General features: G+C 40.1%; 1 protein-coding gene and 1 long non-coding RNA gene across 5 annotated transcripts in view; one reads left to right on the forward strand and one right to left on the reverse strand.

Annotated features, from left to right (window-relative positions):
- LOC125308075 lies at nt 1-11,052 on the forward strand. Its single transcript, XR_007195828.1, has 3 exons — nt 1-35; nt 817-879; nt 10,976-11,052. It is a non-coding gene; the product is annotated as an uncharacterized LOC125308075 (long non-coding RNA).
- The window catches only part of LOC125308070 (TRPM8 channel-associated factor homolog), an 18,063-nt gene continuing 6,193 nt past the window's right edge, over nt 7,757-19,626 (reverse strand). For all 4 annotated transcript variants that reach the window (XM_048264304.1, XM_048264308.1, XM_048264306.1 and 1 more), the window contains 7 exons: nt 13,245-13,905; nt 11,911-12,902; nt 11,417-11,511; nt 10,973-11,186; nt 10,020-10,259; nt 9,051-9,388; nt 7,757-8,567 (listed from right to left, as the gene is read on the reverse strand). In XM_048264304.1, coding sequence (XP_048120261.1) covers nt 8,325-8,567; nt 9,051-9,388; nt 10,020-10,259; nt 10,973-11,186; nt 11,417-11,511; nt 11,911-12,902; nt 13,245-13,858 — 2,736 coding nt within the window. In that variant the 5' untranslated portion in view covers nt 13,859-13,905 and the 3' untranslated portion in view covers nt 7,757-8,324. The remainder of the gene's footprint in view (nt 8,568-9,050; nt 9,389-10,019; nt 10,260-10,972; nt 11,187-11,416; nt 11,512-11,910; nt 12,903-13,244; nt 13,906-19,626) is intronic.

The following is a 19,626-nucleotide window of genomic DNA, read 5'->3' on the forward strand; positions in this document are numbered from 1 at the left end:
TGGTAGTCAAGCGAGCGGGTGTGTCAACGACAACGGTAAGTTACCAGGGCTGTCTGTCAATACATAGGCCTACCCCATAAAAGGCCAGAGTGAAACATTAATATTCCCTTTTCCCTTCAGCATACATACAAACCCCTTTTTGTGGTGTGTAGATCTATGCCACCCAAGAAGAAGAAAGGGAAGCTTTTTATACGAAGCTTTTTCATAAAGCAGAGTGTAACTAAGCAAAATAACTAGCCACACAGCTAGCAGTGGTAGTGACCAGGCTTTCAAATTATGCAGATTCTATTATGTGGAAAAATAGTATTAACTGGTGATAGCATATGTTACCCAGGATATTGTTAAAGATAAACCTAGCTTCTGTAATCTTTCAACCAAGGTCAGGAGTATTGATTAGGGGTGTGCAGCACGGTATCATAGAAGTCGCGTTATCACAATAGATGTTATTACCAAGTCACTGAATGTTAATTATCCTACCTTAAGTTAGAATCTTGGAAGTCACAATAAACATTGGATCTGGACATTTTTCGTTTCTATTCTGTATATGTTATGTATTTCTGAGTGTAGCCTACACAATGCAGAGAAATAAAAGGGAGACCCAAATTCGTTTGAAGGACTGTCATTGCATTGTTATGACACATGCTGTAAAAACGTGTTGGCAGTGTGAATAAGTTAACACTGTTGGTTATTCAAATATAATGAATCATTATTTGATAAATAATATCCAAATAACACTATCATATACAATATGGTAGGAGGGTTAAACTCGCTAGCCAAAGGATAGGCTACAAAATGAATTAACCACTTTGTATGCAGGAAAGACAGCATCAAACCACCACAGATGGATGGCAGGTTGAGGAAACAGCATCAGGGCTTCAGGTGAGGTTCTAATTATTAGCCTATGTCAAATTGTCAATTCAGTTGGAGTCAGCAGCATTGCTGTACAATATAATGAGATGGAGTAGATTCACTTCTGTATTGTGATATTCTGTATTGCCAACAGTCTGAAATAACAAAGGAAATCGCCATGAAGGCAATGGTATCTTACAGCAAAAGAATTCCAATTACAGTTAAGCAAATACAAATATAATTTAGAGTCGCATACATTCATAGACATATTCAATCCTAAACTATGGTGCATTTCCATACTCAGTAACATAAATAAAATACTATATATATATACTATATTATATTATGACTATATAATCTGGGCAAACTTAAAATTTAAGATATGCTTAGCTTCTGTTATCTGAGAAACAAAATTGGCATCTAGTGGTCAAACATTTATTTACGTTTAAACAATTGTTTTCGTCTGCACATATTTCTCTCCAGTCGGAGATGCTAGTTTAACTTTAGAGTACTATAAATAATGAAAGAGGCTATTGTCTATTGACAGTCTGACTCTTGTCAGTAAGACCAAACCTACGCCCTTGCACACACATCTTCACTGTCATCACTCACATACATCATACAAACAGTACTCTGCTTGCAATAGTAAGTCCCTTCACCATACTTGCCGTACACTGCCTCACAAAAGTTACCGGAAGGATTTTTGATTTTCGAAAGCGTTTGCCCGTCACAGCCAAACGAAATCTGCGGCGAAGCTCCGAAACAGGAAGTCGTCCATATCTCAGGAACACTGTCACATAGCGATACCAAATTTTGTATATGAACTGGGGACTCCAGTGTGAGGGTGCATAAGCTAAAAAAAAAAAGAAATATTCCAAAAGTTTCCAGCATTTGGCAAACCACCCACAGGCATTTGATAACTATCACCTTTCACCTCTGCACTTGTATCACAATGCCTTCCAAGTATGCACAATCTCTCTGGGCAGCCACAAGTCTCTGGGCAGCCTTGCCCAATCATGAAATCCTTGCTCTGCCATGGGTTAGGATGGACGTATGAACTGAAACTGCAAGGAGAACAGTAGCTATATATAGCTTACATAATAGAGTTGTTTTCACATTGACGGTATTCAAATTATTTTTTTCCTGTAACGTTAACTGTTTTATACAGTTAACGTTACAGACATAATGAGTCATGTTGTAAGTGGTCCACATAAATGTGCCCCTTCTGTTATTAGAATGCTAAGCGGAGATTTTAACATCATTCATTTCTTGTGTGGCTAGAAGCTAGCTAGCTAGGTCATAGGGCGGAGATGTTGCTGTAACGTTATGAGATTTATGTTGCTTAGCGTAATGCCATGGTCATTTGATATGAGATGCTTGTACTCGTAACTTCGTCACTCGTAACTTTAGGACTCCTATTTTTTTATTTAGAGTAATTCAGGAAGCATTTTAGCCCTAAAAGTAGCACCTGAGTCTGTGACAGCTTAAGCGAGGACTCCTAATAAGACCGATTCACAAACAGTTTGTGGTGGCATTTCACGTCGCAATGTTTTGAAATGTATCTAACAATCACGAGGGAACAATTTTGCATTGTAGGCATAACTAAGGGATGCAGTAACACCACCAACAACAACCAAAACTAGCCTACTCATTGTTTACATGTACATTAAATGTAACGTTTCATTGTGAATCAAATTAAAAGATTCTCCTCTTTGCAAACGTTGGCATAGGCATATGGTGACAGATTCATTTAATAATGTTGCTGCGTGAATCACGGTAAGCGCGAATGAAGTGGCCACTTCTTAATAGGAGTCACTGTATGGAAGTAGGCTAAGTAAAATAGAGATGTTTAAAATAAGATAAAGTTAGGATATGCCCGCTTGACAACGGCAGAGATAACTGGCCTTTGGCCATAGTAACCATCCATTTAGGACGACTGGCCTTCATAGCAACCAAGGATCTTAGCTGTGATTCATGTAGCTACAGTATGCATACAATGTGATGCAAAGTATAGAAAGGTGATGAAATATACAGAGACAGGTCAAGAAATATAGTGCAATGTAGACAGTAGTATACAGTTGATTTACAGAAGATGGTTTAGAGTAATATGAATTAAATATAAATATGTGCAGTGTATTAGCAGTTATCTCGTACAATAAGTAGAATAATGTATGTAGTAGTAACATTATAATAGAAATAATAATATAGATATATGCAGTGTATTAACAGAATATAATAAAACAGAATAAATATGGATATTCAATATGACAAATATATAACGGATATGTACATAACATACAGCTATGTGCAGTGTGGAAACAGTGTCATTGTAGTGCAGAAACAACATTATAAGAGTAGTAAGAATAAGTCTATGTGCAGGATGAATAGTATAAAGATCAGTAGAATAACTATGTATAAATGTAATTACAGTAGGCCTATGTACATTTGTAAATAAATAGAAAACTATGGGTGAGAGGGATAAATTAATTTGATTTAATCGTAAAAGTAAATTGCATTCAATTAAATTGCAATTAAAAATATTTCCAGTAGGCTTTAATGTCACGCAAAAAGTACAACCAAAGCTGAGCTTGATCAACTAGAACGTCTAAAGAACCAGAACTTGAGTGTAGTTTTTTGCTGGGTCCCAGGCCATGTTGGTCTGAGGGGAAATGAGAAAGCGGACAGTGCTGCTAAGCAAGCCCTCAATGAAGAAGTCACAGAATGTCAAATCCCTGCCCCAGACCTTAAACCTATACTGAACTCTTACATCTCAGATAAGTGGCAATCAATGGGATTAATGTACCAACAACAAGCAAGGAATGTGAATTTTGGCACATTTTCATGATCCACTGGGTCGTTATATGCCACACAAAATACGGTGTTGCTAAAATTACTCCTATTGTGGCTATTAGAGACATGCGTTCATGAGTATCCAGCTACATTCAATGAGTTAAGTAAAATACATTCACACACACACAAAAAACATCACTAATGTTGTGGACATTCCTTTATTCTGAGATACATCAATAGGCTCTCAAAACAATCCCAAACAGACATAAGGTCTTTATAGAGCAAATCTATATAGATTATTTGTCAAATAAACCAGTAAAACAGAATTAGGGGATGGAATATATAACATTCACACTCATAGCTCATATTTTTAAAATAAATCAGTGAAAAAGTATCCTGACAAACAAGCAGCATTTTAATGCCTTAGTCATATTTCATAATTTCAAAATTTTCTCTAGGTTACCTGATAGCCCAGTTTCAGAGGTGCAAGACGCGTGACATTATTTATTTTTGCAGCCAATCACTGCTGTTTTATTTTATTGATTTGATTTTAGTCATAGAAGCTAAATTCGAAGGCAGGCCACAGGTAAAATCCAACGAACTGCATTCACCCCGCAAGGCAATAGTTGAATAGAGCTTTTGAGGTATTGCCACTGCTCCAACACTGAAAGGCACTGTTAGAATGCTTGGATCAAGCCAGGTTCAGCATAGCGTATGTCACTGTCTGCTCACGTTGGTGACCAGACCAGGGCAAGCACACTTTCGCAGTTCCCGCCGGAAATGCAGTCTAGTTTCATCAGGAAGCTTCTCCAACACACATCCCCAACATACTTACAGCACACTGCCCCCCCGCCCCCCCATACACAGCACATTGTCTCATGAGGAAGCTTCTCCAACACACATATTGCACACTGCCCTCTCCCCACATACACAGCACACTATCCCATCTCCCCTGTCATCCCCCCAACACACCCCCCCCCATAAATGCACAAATAGGCAGGCTGACATCAGACATAATTTCAGTGCATTTCTTACTTCCAGTAACTATATGCATGTGACAATAAACTTCCTTGTATCCTTGTATAATAAACGATTTATTGAATGAATCACATTGAATGACCTCTGTGTATGAAATGTGCTATATAAATAAACTTGACTTGACTTGACTTGACTTGACTTGACTTGGGCATTCAGCTTCACCATCACGTCAAGTTGTAGGCCATGCTCATCTAGGCTATGGATTTAAGTGGCTTAAAGGCAGCAAAAGTGGGATATAGTGCAACTGCTTCCCCAAAACAATTCCTCCATAACTGTGTATTTAATCGTTTGATATGTGGATAACTTTCGGTGGACTAAACAAAAGGTAAAGATTTTGTTATCAAGGCTAGCTGGTTCGTTATATGGCGAAGCATATAGCCAACTTTGTTTGCAGCAGTGAAGCTGAGTTTGTTGTAACATTGTTGGTAACTGTCAGGGAATTTAACCCCAACATATATACAAGAACCACAACACGTAGTATGGCTTTGCCCACAAACTCTGGTACCAAGAGGAGAGCCTGCTAATGTAAGGAAGAATTCCTCACACCATCAGTCTCTGACTCTGCAGCCCAAAAGCTGTGTCTTTTATTGTACAGATGCACACAGAAAATAGGAAGCAAGACATAGCGACTTTATTGTGACATACATTATGTCACCCACACACACACACAGACAGGGTGCAGTTCCTGTCTGTCTGGGTGCACACCTAACTTGTACTCTCTGTTCTTAGAACTCAGCACAACAATATTTCTGCTTACACAATGGTTATACAATGATGAATTTCCTTACAGTAACGCAAACGTTTCTTCAGTTAGGAGCAGTAGCCTACTGTTTTTTTTTTATATGTTGCATTCATTTTCATTGGCAAAAGCTAGCCTAATATGCATTAGAACCTATATAGATTTGAGGGAGCTGCAGCTGTTAGCATCAGCACGGTCATATTAACACAGCAGACACTAGCCCAGTGAAGGATCGTGTAACCCCATCCCTAGAAACCAGTTTCAAACCAAGCTTGCGCTGATATGCATAATCACTGATCAAATTGCTATTTTCTGACAGGATGAGCACAACCATGCAGGTTCTCTGAATCTCAAGCTCTTTAGCCTAGCATCTTAATGCTGTCACAGCGCGGTGAATGACAAACGGTGACAAAATGCTGTTGTTTATTGTTATTTATCAAGGACTATATCACGTTTTATATGTTATTATGATCACTCGCATCGCATTACCATGGGGTTACTGTGTATGTAATGCTACGGTTAACTTAACATGCCCACCATTACACTGGAGAGATGTTAGAAACTTTTAAACTTTTTTTTTATTCTCCGAGACGATAGCTACTTAAGGTAGTTCGCTCATTATCTCAGATCAGTGAAGAACTACCAGAGAAAACGTTGGGGAGAAAACTCAAACAAGTTCATGTTAGACTTAGACTAGCTGTGTTACAGTTTCTCGTTGCAAAATTAAAATCTCCATGCACTTTTGTAGGCTACACGCAGTCTCAAAAACACTGTTTACAGTTCTTGAGTCACGTAGGTCATTTTTTTATAACGATAATTTAGATAGGCCTAGGCTACACTTATGGGGTGGGTGCTATTGCGTTTTCTTTCTCCCGTCTTGGTTTTGTACAGAAATTAATATTAAGTGCACATTGGCTAAAAGGGAGAAAAAAGGTCACCTTCCGATATTTAGCATACGGTCTGGAATTTAATTTAATATTGTTGTAATGGTAGGATAACTACACAGTTTACACAATAATTACACTGTGTTATAGACCTCTCCAGAATAAGTCCCGCCTCCGTAACTTCCGTATCCATCCAACTTCCGGGCGTTGATTGTCTATGGGAAATAACATGGCATTTCGAAATATCATACGGGTAAAACATCTGTAGGTAGACCGAAAGTTGGATGGATATGGAAGTTAGGAGGCGGGACTTATTCTGGAGAGGTCTATTGTCAATCACTTCCGGGAACTTTTTGAAGTTTACATGAACCACGTGACCTTAACGAATTTTGAACACCCATAGACCTCTCCAGAATAAGTCCCGCCTCCGTAACTTCCGTATCCATCCAACTTCCGGTCGTCAAATGTCTATGGGAAATAACATGGCGTTTTGAAAGATCGTACCTGTCAAACTCTGTAAGTGACAAAGTAGAAAAAGCTGGTGGGCCGATTGGCCTACACACTTCTGCCATCAAGTTTCCACTGGATTTTTTGAGTCGCGGCATCTGAACCGTGCGTTAGCTTAGTGCTTCTTACTGATATATTTCTACTTTAACGGCACCGACAATCAAAAAACGGGGGTAATGTGTGTGTGTGTGTGTGTTTGTTTGTGTGTGTCTGTTTGTGTGTGTGTCTATCTGTGTGTGTGTGTGTGTGTGGATGTTATTATTGATACAGGAAGGAGATTTTTTAAATAAGATCAATAAAATCAATGGGATAAATTAAGAATTGTAAGGACAGCACAGCAATGGCTGCTCACAGCTCTAAGTGTGTGTGTAGGGATGGAAATTAGCACCTGCCAAATGTGGGTGAATTTGGGTACTGTCGGGTGAATTTAGTGAACTTACCAGGGGCGTGTTTCCCAAAACCATGGTTTCTAACTAAGTTAGCAACTTTGTTTGTTGCAATTTCCCATTGCCAACCAACTTCTGCTGTTTTTTACATGATCAATTGCTGATGTTGTATTGGTCAAAATGCATTACACAGGGTCTTTGTTGAATAGTAAATTTCCCCAACACAACAAGGAATTAGTTCATGGCTGGAGTCATTACATGCAAAAGGGTTGAACCAGTTATCATATGTAATCTGTCAAGAAGAATTTTGTCATTTCTATTAGTTTTTTTTTTTTTTAAAGTACTTTTTTCCCATTGTATGACAATGAACGACATGGTCTGCTAACCAACTGCAGTACAAACAGTAGGACTATTGTAAGTATATAGTAAATATGAATGCTCTCTGATATCCTACAATCTCATACATTTAATGTATAACTTTTTGTAACACACTTTAATGTGTGAACTATATTAGTATCTCTCAAAAGTAGAAAAGCCATGCTTCTGAACAGAGTTGTGACACCTTTAATTTAATGAACCTTTATTTAAGTTTTTAATGCATATTTATGAACATGAGATTCCATCAGAAATATATAAAGAAGAAAAAAAATCATCCAATGAGCAAAGCTGCAACCATGAAATATTAGAGAGCTCTGAGATACAACTGGCATAAGCATAATGAGCATAATAATTAGTGTAAAAAGGAAACTCTACTGCTATTCATATGCCCTGGGGTATACATTAAATAAGACAGAACTGTTGTCATAAATCTATTACCAAACAGTTGTACACTGACCCTTAGTTTGATCATTACATATATCTGAAAATAATGAATGTGTACTGTGTAGTAAGAATATAGTATACAGTTTAGATCGAGTCAGAAGAGGACGACTATGAGGCTTCCATCTAATTAAATCTTTCTTCATTTCCTTGATTGTAAAATATATATTATGTCATGTCATACACTATTCATCTTCCATGATTTCCATTGATTTCCTTTACTATAAAATAAATATTATTAGTTAGACTCATATCATATCATTCACTAATAATAATCCTAAGCAAGCTATGATAATCTAGCAGCGTTCTCTTTTAGGCGTACTGGGCCATTGGATGATCACTCCAGTCAGGCAGACCTGAGAGCTTCTCCTCAGTGGCGGACTCTATTGGCCAGCCCCAGGCCTTGAAGAAAGATGCCAGGTTCTTGTTCACTACTTTGGAGAAGGTCTCAGCATACGTATTCATCTTGCCTTTGTTGTCATTAGGTACTCCCTCCATGGTATGGTAGGCAGTGAAGACCTTCTTAAAGGCGTCCCAGCCAAAAGTGTCTTGAAGCTGGTGAAGGAAATTGTTTCAAAAATTATACTTAGGCTCCAGACCACAGTTCCTCTATGAAGTTGCACCCATCTTTTCTATACTTCTGCAAAGGGCTACTGGACTCAGTACCAGCCACTTGTTTACCATTTAAGGGCAGGTGTTCAAGCACTGGAGTTTTGAATACACACACAGACCAGACAGCTAAGTTTGACCAAAATGTATAGGAATTACGGACAGGACCTTTAAGTGGATTATACCAGTGAATGCTACACTCATGGCTACAACTTTAGTAATTTTAATAAGTAACAGTCTGTACACTGTCAGTACCATGGACACAATTTACTATGTACAGTTCCACACCACAATAGAAATGATTAGTCAGTCAGTTATTTCTGCAAAGAAGAATACTTAATCAGTGCATGTCCTCATAAAGAGTAAATATCCCACACTGTATGTCAACCCCCCACACTGTTGAGTTGTTGACCAGATGCTTTTGCTCACCTGCATATAGGTCTCTAGGGCCACCCACATGCTCCACTCGTTCAGGTTGCGGCCCCCCTCGGCGTAGTTCTTTGCACGACATTGTCTATTCTCACTACTCATGTTCTGGTGGGCTTTGGCCCGGTCCAGGCCCAGCACTGTTTCATGCACGTAGACGGACCACAGGTTGCAGGTGCATTCTGTGGTGTTCGGGGGAAACTCCCAGACCCCTCGCTGCTGATTGTGGCCCAGCTCGTGGATGGCGCCCCACAAACCTGATGTTCGGGCCTGGTTGGGGTTCACCAGCTCTGCGGCTGATGAGGAGTGCATCATGACCGGGTACCCGGCGTGCATAAAGCCTTTCAGAGAAACAGAAGGTCTCAAATAAAGGCACGGAAGTAAAATAGAATAAAAGACAATTTTAATCCACTTATGCATCTTTCTACACTGAAAAATATGGTCAAAAGTTTATCTTGTGGAAGGCAAGCCTGCGTAACTTACAGATGTTGAACAGTCAAGTGCCTATATAGTATTTAATTAAAAGGCAATAGTGACTTAAATAGTTAATTAAAGGAATGACTATCATTTAGCTAAAGTTTAACATAGTTTTACTATGTTCAGATATCAGACTGTAGCAACTAAAGTCCTCTCTACCCATATAGGAAATATGGAATGCTAATCTTCATGCAAGTAAAGCATGCACAAACTTGAGGATGAAAAAATACATTTTTGGGAACAATTTAGTATCTCCTCTGTCACACTTAGTTGTCAGATATGATAACAAAAACATCAGGTAAGCTACAGAATTCATATGAAGAAAGTGTTTCTGCAGTACATCATAGTAGACAGCAGAGGGCAGTATGCAATTATACTGAGCCATATATCTGACACAATACCCATAGAGATCATATATAATGGTAAACTGAAATTATATCTTAAAAAATGTCACATGTAAGATCTTTCAAACACCAACCATATAACTAAACTGACCGTGAGAGATCTGGACGTCGGCCACAAATCGTTCTTTGCGGGGGAACTTGGCAGGCTTCGCGGCAAGGTCTGCCACTCCCCTCATGATGTCATCCCACAATGTCGCCACTTCGTCTGGCCGGTCCAGACCTCGGATGAAGTCTGAGTGAAGGGTCAGGATGATGTTCTCAAACTCCAGCTCAGCCCAAGGAGCAGGTGCATTCCGGATCCCATTCACCCACTGTTCTACTGTCGTCTCCCCTAAGATGAGGATCAAAGGAACCGCAATTATTATTAATAGTATTATTGTGTAGTATAATTAGTATTATTATGTTATTTCATTGCCTGTTTTTCTGATTGCTTGTTTGATGGACTGAGTGTTTTATTGTTGGTTTTGTAAGGTGACCTTGAGTGTTAAGAAAGGTGCCCATAAATAAAATGCATTATTATTATTATTATTATTAACAGTGTTAACTGTAGTATTATGCAGCTTAGTCACTGGTAAACTGGTGTTGATGTGGTGTAACATGTGAAGAAATAAAGAATGTCATTAAAAGTGTACAACTAATTTGACACCTTATATTATTGTATAGGATAAACTGTGAAGCTGTGCAGACAGTGAAATAGTTGATGGTGGTGGAGGAGGATTGAAAAGAGACTGAAAGTAGAAAAATGTTTTCTGCTGTCGTTCTCACCTTTCCTCTGGTAAAGCCTTTTTAGCAAGCTACCAACCCCACCCTCACTCATGCCATATTGCACTGTACTGAATTGAAACAAACACTTCTCAATTCCTTGAAATAATAGGAAAAAACATTTATGGTCTATAAAGGCCATGACCATCGACATCGACAATTTTTGACAAAATAAGTCATTCTTGAATCAGCTGCAAAGATGTCTCAAAATCAAACATACTACTAATTCCAGTGTGATTTTGTGATTTTCTGTCTTTAAAAAACAATATTTGTCTTTCTCACCAGATTTATAGTAAGGTGCTTGAACAGCCATCTGCACCACTACATCTGCCCCCTCCACGCTGGCATGGTTTGGGGCGATCAGGTAGATGAGGCCCCCCCATAGGTTCCACACCAGCATCATCTCTTCATCGACAGGAAAGCGCTCACACACCAAAGGGGCTCGTTTCAGCTCATCAGAACTGCCAATATTATCAGTCTGACAGCCAATCTGGACCTGAGGGAGGAATATATGTTATTGTCAATATATAAGTGGATAGATAAGTTATGTCAGCTATCATCAATATTAATCAATTCATAAGTGTATAAAATGTGGTTATTTGATTTTCAATCAAGCCTTTCTCAGAAGTCATTCAAACTTTCTTCAGTCTCGGGTGACAAACCATAAACAACATTATATTATGCATATAGGCAAACAGAGGTGAAAAGACATGGTGGTGAACTCACTCTCCAACCCATTCCCACGATCTCTGGTGGCATAGCCATATATGTTTTCATTCCAGGGCAAAGGTACAGGCCGGTGCTGAGCCACTTCTCACCACCTGCAGCACACACCCAAGCCACGTAGGAACAAAGTAAGCACAGACAAAAAGGACATTAAAAGCTTAAGTAAATAGGAAGATTACTGTAAAAGCGTTGAATAAGTAAATGTGGCTAATCATTTTGACTATCTTGTTCATAACAGTGACTCAAGAACTTTTCATTCTGATGGCACTGACGTTGATTTGCATAAATATTTGTTTTTGAGACAAGATGATTATGAGCAAGTTACATGCTTCTGCAGGTATTCCACTATGTGGTGCGGCTTGCACAAAATGTTCAGAAATCCATTACTGTTGTGAAAACGTTAAAGATGATTTGAGAAATGCTCCAAAGCAACTGAGAAAAACTAAGAACTCCTGGTTTGTTTTTGAACACTAAAGAACCAGTACTGGACTCACCTTCAGAGTTCGCACTGATGCGGACCCTTGTGTTACTGACAAGTGGCATTGTAGGCTGGTTCTTGATTATGTAGGGCAGAAGGGTATCAGGGTCCTGGCACACCTTGTAGACCTGGGCACTCACATTGAGAAGCAGATGGTCCTTGGTGCTTTTTACAGGGCAGTTGTTACACACTTGCGGGACGCCTGCCTTCTTTACCATGTCAGTCAGCATCGACACCATTGACGTATAAGCTGCACAGTGGTGGGCCTCCATAGCAAGGTAATGAGCACAGTCAGACCCAAGCTTCTTCAGACAGCCTTGATCGTGGTCTGTGAGGTTGTGGCCTTCGGTCACGTGACTGGCAAAGCGCCGGAGCAAGCCCCTGAAGTGATACGCGTCTGAGCAAGCCTTCTCCAGATCAGGCACCTTGTAGAGCCCTGAGCTAAGGGTGTCCCCCAAAATGCAGAGCCCCATCTTATTAAGGATGTGATTGCCGGGGTACTCGGTCATAGCATTTCTGCCAGGATGGCTTTGAGCCCAGTACCAGGCATGTCCCCCAATAAGGAGCCCACCGCCTTCAGCAACAAATTCCTGGATCTCCTCACAGTGAGCATCACTGTACGAGTTGCAGACGTAGACACTGAGGTCCTCTTTGAAGTCAGTCACCTTACACTGTAGTCCAGAATTGGACAGAACAGACATTGCGGATTGCACCGGGGGTGCGATACCCACTGCCCCATTGCGCCCTTCGTCCAACCAGCAAAGAGCGTTGCTGAAAATTTTGGATAGGCTCTCACGCATCATGAAGCCCTCGTGGGTGGTCACGATGATTCGGCCCTGACCATAATAAGCTCCAGCGAGGAAGGCCCTGCCATCAGGTGTGGTGCCAATTGGGAAAGCGAGGGGTCCGTGGACCAGGACCTCTGAAGCTACTGCACCACCCTGGATGTCAAACTCTGGCACGCCATTCAGGAGGAACTCAAGGTCATCTTTGAAATTCTTTCCAATTCTGAAAAAGATGGGTGATAAGTATTCTGAAATCATAAGACTTAGTACATGTACCGAGCAAAAGGCTTTCGCTAAGGTGTCTTTCTTTCACTAGGTAAAACAAAAAGGAAGCTTTGCACACTGTGGCTTCACAAAATATATTCTTTAATTTTCTCTTTTATAAAAATCTTTTAAAAAATCTCTCAGGATCTTCCTCAGACCTCAGGCCTGAGGAAGACACTCTGTCTGGCACCTGATCTGTTTTGGATGTGTGTGCACACTTTCTTTTGTCATTTATTAGGTAAAATTTACATTTAAAATGATCTGACATCATTTTTTTTCTGTTTATGTTTACAATACTTACGAAACAGACAGCCAACTATATGGTATCTGAGGGGGCACAGGGAGCACTCCAAGCTCTCCGTAATGTTCTGAAAAGTAGATCCCTGCTACACTGCACACCTTGTTCCCTGGGAAATCCAGCAGTGTGTTTTTTGTAGGATTTTTTTCTGCCCAGCTCCAAGCTTGGCCGGCCACAAGCAGTCCTCCCCCTGCCTTGAGGAAACTCACCAGCTCCTTAACATGCGTGTTTACACTGTAAGCATCGGTGACATACACGTCGAGACCATCTTTGAGCTCACAGACCTCTGCCTTGATGCTGGAGTAGGACAGATTTTCCACAACAGCCTTGCAAGAAGGATGGATACCCACAGTATCTTTGCCAGGCGATTGCATTAGCCAAGACACGGCATTTTCCACTATGCTAGTGAAGTCAGTGAGGTGTTTCTCATGTCCGAGAACCACCATGCGACCTTTGCCATAGCTTGAGGCAGCCATTAACACCTGACCTCTGGGGTTCATGGCCAGTGGGAAGGCATGGTCACCAATCAGGACCAGGTCACTGGGAATGTGCTCCTCCTCGAAATTCAGCTGCTGAATTCCATGCATAAGTTTGCAGTACGCCTCTTCTCGTGCCATGTTTGGTTTTGTAGGTTTTGCTGTTCAGGAGTACTTTGTCCCTTTTGCTGTGAGAAATTGAGTATTTAAATTGCAAGAGTGGTTTTCTTTTGAAAGGTTGGAACACACAGTTTTCAAAATTAACCACGCACAATTCTCACATTTAGGACATGAATATGGTAACACTTTACTTGACGACTGAGTTCATAACACATTCATAGCAGCTGTCATAAACTGCACATAAAGCATTCATGACTGTTTCATGAGACATGACTCAACATTCATAGAAAACCTTTAATGAATATGGAAGACAGAACGACGACAATATGTCAAAATAAAAGTCCAACATCTTATTTGTGTAACCTGGATAACATTAATTTGATCTCTCCAGCCTTTGTAAATATTTCGTGGATACCTTATGAAGTCTACATTGAATGTCACTTTACTATACAAGTTGTGAAGTATTTGTAATCACTGAGTTTAACACTGGGAGGTAAACTAGCCTACATTCAGCTTTATTTGTGTAACCTGGAACGGTTGGACATTCCCAGTAGCAAAAGATGAGAAATCATCTGCAAAGGTTACATCAATGAACAAATACATTTTTATGAAACAAAAATTATTTGCTTGACCATGTTCTGTCTTTTTGGCACTGGAATAGCCCATTGACTCAGATGTGATGTGATCAAGAGGTTTGGACCAAAAACGGCAATACTGCTTTGCGACTTTTATTTTGACAAGTTCTCGTCGTTCTGTCTTCCACATTTATCAGTAGGGGTTAAGTCATTGAGAGACCTCAGACCCATTAGACCAGCCTCAGACGAGTCCAGGAAGTGACGTAAATTCCGGAAATAAGTGCATAATTTACTTTACTCTTTATGGAGAATACAGCTGGAAAAAACGTGTTTTCTTTTACAGTTCATGGAAAAAATAGTCACATTAGGTAGAAGCTTTTTATTATTATTCGTAAGTCACATTTATTTATTAAATAATCGATCGCGACTGACTGTCCACGTGATCTGCCAGAGTCAGCTGGGAGGAGCTCGTGACTCACGCATAAGGACTCACGGCAGATATTGCGCGAAATTTTGGTTTATGGCTATCGTTTAGGTGTCCTTCCTATTTATTAACATGAACATGATGACTGACTAAATAAATGACTATGATGTTTAATAAACCATTGTAGGCATACAAGTTATCATTATATCACATCAATTAAGTGTTTTCTGTAGGCTAGGCTACTGTGTGACATGCTTTACACTAGGCTGCAGCATAAAAATCTACAATAGGCTATCAACACGTTTGCAGTATCACTAGCAGAAATCACATATAAGAAGGCATCCTCTTGATTGTTTGTACATTTTTGCACATTCCAACATAAGGAAGCAGCATGAGGAAACTTGTCGTTTTTCTGCCTTATTTTCTAACTACTTTTACGAGTCTGCAGTATCACCGAGTACAGCTGTTACAAGAGGGTCTGGCGTCCCTTTGTTATGATGCACTTCCTGCGACGCGGTCATTCGTCTCTCAATGACTTAACTCCCTCTCACATTCATGAAAGGTTGTCCCGCCTCCGTAACTTCCGTATCCATCCAACTTCCGGGCGTCGAATGTCTATGGGAAATAACATGGCGTTTCAAAATATCATACCGGTAAAACATCTGTAGGTGGCGAAGTAGAAAAAAATGGTGGGCCGATTGGCCTACACACTAGCAGAGCCCGTTTACGGAGAGCTGGATCACTCCCTATTAACTCCATTGTACCTGGAATCTGCTGCAGTTCCGCTAGGGGCGATCACGAATAAGTGCAAAAACAATGGGGGACTATGGAGCTAGACGGCTAAATGTGTCTCTTTCACCTGTTTGTCGTTGAAAAATTGAAGATTGGATTGTGGTTTCTGCAAAATCAATATGGATTATAGGTCAAAAGTTGAATGAACGAGTACTTACGTCCTTTCGATTTCTTACAGGTTGGGTCGTTGTTGCCCACAACTCACTAGCTTTCTGCTAATGAATGACGTCATTGACGCATTTGAAAGGCTTTTTAGAACAAATAAGTGACTCAAAAAATATAATACTCAGCGATGTGTATTTTCTCTGCCCCCTCTTTCTATGGAGTCAAAATAGGGTCTTTAATATTGAGAGCTTGTGTAATAAAGTTTTGCAGCTGTGCAAAATAAGTTCTGTATGTGCAAAGACATTTCGTACCTGTAGAAATGTTTTGTACATGTGTGAAAGAAATGTGTATTGTAGAAATGTTTTGTACATATGTGGGGGGGAAATGCGGATCTGTAAAAATATTTTGTACACGTGTGTAAAAAATATGTACCTGCACAAATACTTTGTACATGTGTGAATCTCCTACGCGACGCTATGCGATGATTTCCTGCGCAACATTGAAAGTGCGAGCTTGTGAAACTGATTTGCAATGCTTACGGACTTTTGACATAGACAGTAAAAGAAATGGACGAACAGACTCCGTCGTTCTCAATGGGAGGGTACTGAGTCATTTTTCAGTTGGTCCCCCCAGTACTGCGCAGACTCGCACTTAACTTCGTGACGTTAGCCATCGAACTGAATCTTGTAACTCATATGATAATTCTTCTCACACTTCCTTCGCCTTCAAAGTCATCAAAGTTAAACATTTATTTACGTATTATTATTAATATATCATCAAAGTGATATCAAGTCGTTAATGTTGAAACTACCACACATGATCATCTTCAAAAACAGTCATGGTAAAACAAAACAAAAAAGTTATAGCCTTGAGGCTAATCTTCTTTCCACTTTTCTGACCTACGGTCAATCCATCGAAAACCTCTGAAATGATTATCGTTAGACTACCTAACGGTAAAACTACTGTTTTTCATTAGGTTTACTTGCCTCTATACTTTACCTTAACATTAGGGGTTTGCACGGCGTGTCATCAGATCTGGACATCGCCATATTGGAGATACTCGCCTCATTAGAAAGCATTAGGCACTGAAGTAAATCCCTAACATTGTCAAGGAAAATGGTTAATTATTGCCGTGTTTTAGGTTGTACCAATAGGTCAGACTGAGAAAAACATCTGGTGTAGGTATCGACTTCCAAACGTTTTTAAAAAAAAACCAGGGAAAAGGGACAATAATGCCAGAAGTTATCAGAGGAAGAGGGGCGCTTGTGGTTGAACTTGGTACTTCGTCTCCCTCACCCAACTCATATGGATCTGCGCTGCCAATAATCCGTAATTTCTCGAAATATCGCGCCTTTTCTTGTGGTCTAAGTCCTGCCCTATATGCCTTTGCATCTTAGACGCATTTTGATGCGCTTTTCTGTTGTTTAGACACGCTACAATCACGTAAGATATCCAATTTGCATAATACTCCATTGTACTTTATTTACTGAGTATCGCCAATATGGCCGCGCATGCTGGGTTACCATAGTTACCGGCCAGAACGTGACGTCGGTGCAAACCCCTAATAGGCTACAATGCTTTCTTCACGAGTTTCCGTGCTGGCTGGACTACGCTTCTTATCCAAACAATACGGTTATCTCCCTTCAGTGCGTTAGCTTCCCTTCAACCGGACATGCTAAACATTCTTCTTACAGGAAACCTACCGTTACGTACGAGGTAGTCGAGTCTTGTTTTGCCTTTTATTGTTTATGTAGATAACACCGAAGCTAAAATATCGGCACATGATATATGTTATATAAAGTTATGGGAGTTCAAAAAAATCCTAAATGAATGGGCGTTCTATGGGGTTAGCAGAGAGTTGATAACCACCGCTACATCGATGCTTCTACTTCGCCTGCCCCCTTGACTTTTGACCCTAATTTTACTGCCTTTCTGAAGAGCCAATCAACACATTGCTTACTGCCAACCAATCAGCGTTCCCCACCGACCACCAGATTGTGGTACTAAATCCACAGATCTAGTTATTAAAACTGGAGGTAACAGCAAGGGCAGATAGGTCGTAACATTACTGTAAATGAGCACAGATAAGTATTTCTGGACTAAAATATTGCAAAGCGATTTGGTTACTTTATTTGTCATGCTTTTATCAGTTGTAACATAGTCAAAACGTTAAGCATATCATATCAGAACATGAAATAATAACTAGCTGCCATAGCTATCCTAGCTGACGCTTTGTACGTTGCCCAGCGAATAAGTAGGCTTAATTCTTACATGTCTTAAGTTAAAGAATTGAAAGAAATAGGAAATAAAGAAAACGCTTGAACGGGTTTATCCATTTAGAAGCTACATTCAGATTTTGCCATAGACTTTGCCTAAGCGCTTGCTTGGTAGTCTACAGTCCTGTTCAGTCTATGGTTGCTATAGCAACCGCTGCTGTGCTTCAAAAACTGACGAGATAACCATGCTTGAAATACTCCCGAAACACAAAGAAAACAAAACAAAATGTACCTATGTAAGAAAATGGGATGTTGTTGTATTCCAAACAATAAACCAACAGTCCTGGAAGGGCATTACTACGGTTAAATCTCACTATAATCTCCTAGCCGTGGATGTCCCATTACAACCCATTCATTTGATTCGTCTTTTTGCCGTCCACTAGGCTATTATTATAGACTTGCAAAGGGTGATAAAATAAACGTGTTCTCATATCAAATAATAATAGCAGATAAACATAAATGTGTGTACAGTATTACTGTTTATAAGGCCATCCTTAAAAATATTTTCGTTTGCCGTAACCCGACCGACCCTGTCAATTTAGAACCGACCCAAATATTTATTTTTTTCCCCTTTTAGTCCGACCAACTTGCCGGTTTGTAAACTTGCGTTAATACCGACCCGATTGTTTTTTTACTCTAAACAACCAATACAAATGCAATAAAATAATATTTCTTTTAGTAGGCCCAAGTATTGTGAATATAAATTGCCTACATGCAAACGTGGCTCACTTAAAAAAACCTGTGGCGCCATCTCTACACCATTGGTTTTACGCGATGTCACACTATGGCCTACGCTTCGTTTCATTCACACAAACTGATAACGCTTTTACTTGCGCACGGTTATGGAAGAACTGTGGCCAGATCTTTCTCATCCCTTCTCCCCTAGTCTAGCGGTGACCGTGTCGGAGTATTGAAATTGGTTGTGGTCTATTCAGCATTTCTCAAAATATGGGTCCGCAACATGGAGACTGCTGGTCCGCTGGAGTCGGGAGTGAAATTAGGCCCGGTGCTTCATCTGATAATTTGCTGCGCAGTTGATCAAGAAACCGCGGATCGACGAAAAAAAAGAAAACAAACGTTTCTGCTATCGATGTCATTAAACATGGAGCCCTACAATTAAGTGGTGGTATGAGCATTCATTCAATGCGGCGTCTGCGGAAGAAACTGAAACTAATCGATAACGTTGGTATCAAAGCTCCGCTTCAACCTGTTGGAAGGCTATTTATTTATTTAACGAAACTTAATAGAACGACGTTGGTTTTTGGAACTTCCTTAGAAACAGAGCAGAGACTGTATAGGCTAATACACTGTATAGCATTGAGTATTGTATAGTCAAATTTCAATATAACGTGGCCAAGAGCTATTGTAGCCTTCTTTCTGGGTACATGTAGATGAGCCCTATGACCCAAAAGTCTGCCATGACCGGGCCTCAGGTCAAAGAAGTTTGAGATAGGCTGGTCTATATAACCTGCATCAGAATGAGGTTTGCAATGGTGCGCTTGAATAGCCTGGGTGTTCCCATGCTGCCTTGCGCGCGATTTGATTCACGCTGCTAAGGCAGCCTGGAGACCATGGAGCAAATTTTCGCCTGAGATAGGGAACCAATCACAGAACAGG

Source organism: Alosa alosa, chromosome 15, assembly GCF_017589495.1.
Source record: "Alosa alosa isolate M-15738 ecotype Scorff River chromosome 15, AALO_Geno_1.1, whole genome shotgun sequence".
Classification (NCBI taxonomy): domain Eukaryota; kingdom Metazoa; phylum Chordata; class Actinopteri; order Clupeiformes; family Clupeidae; genus Alosa; species Alosa alosa.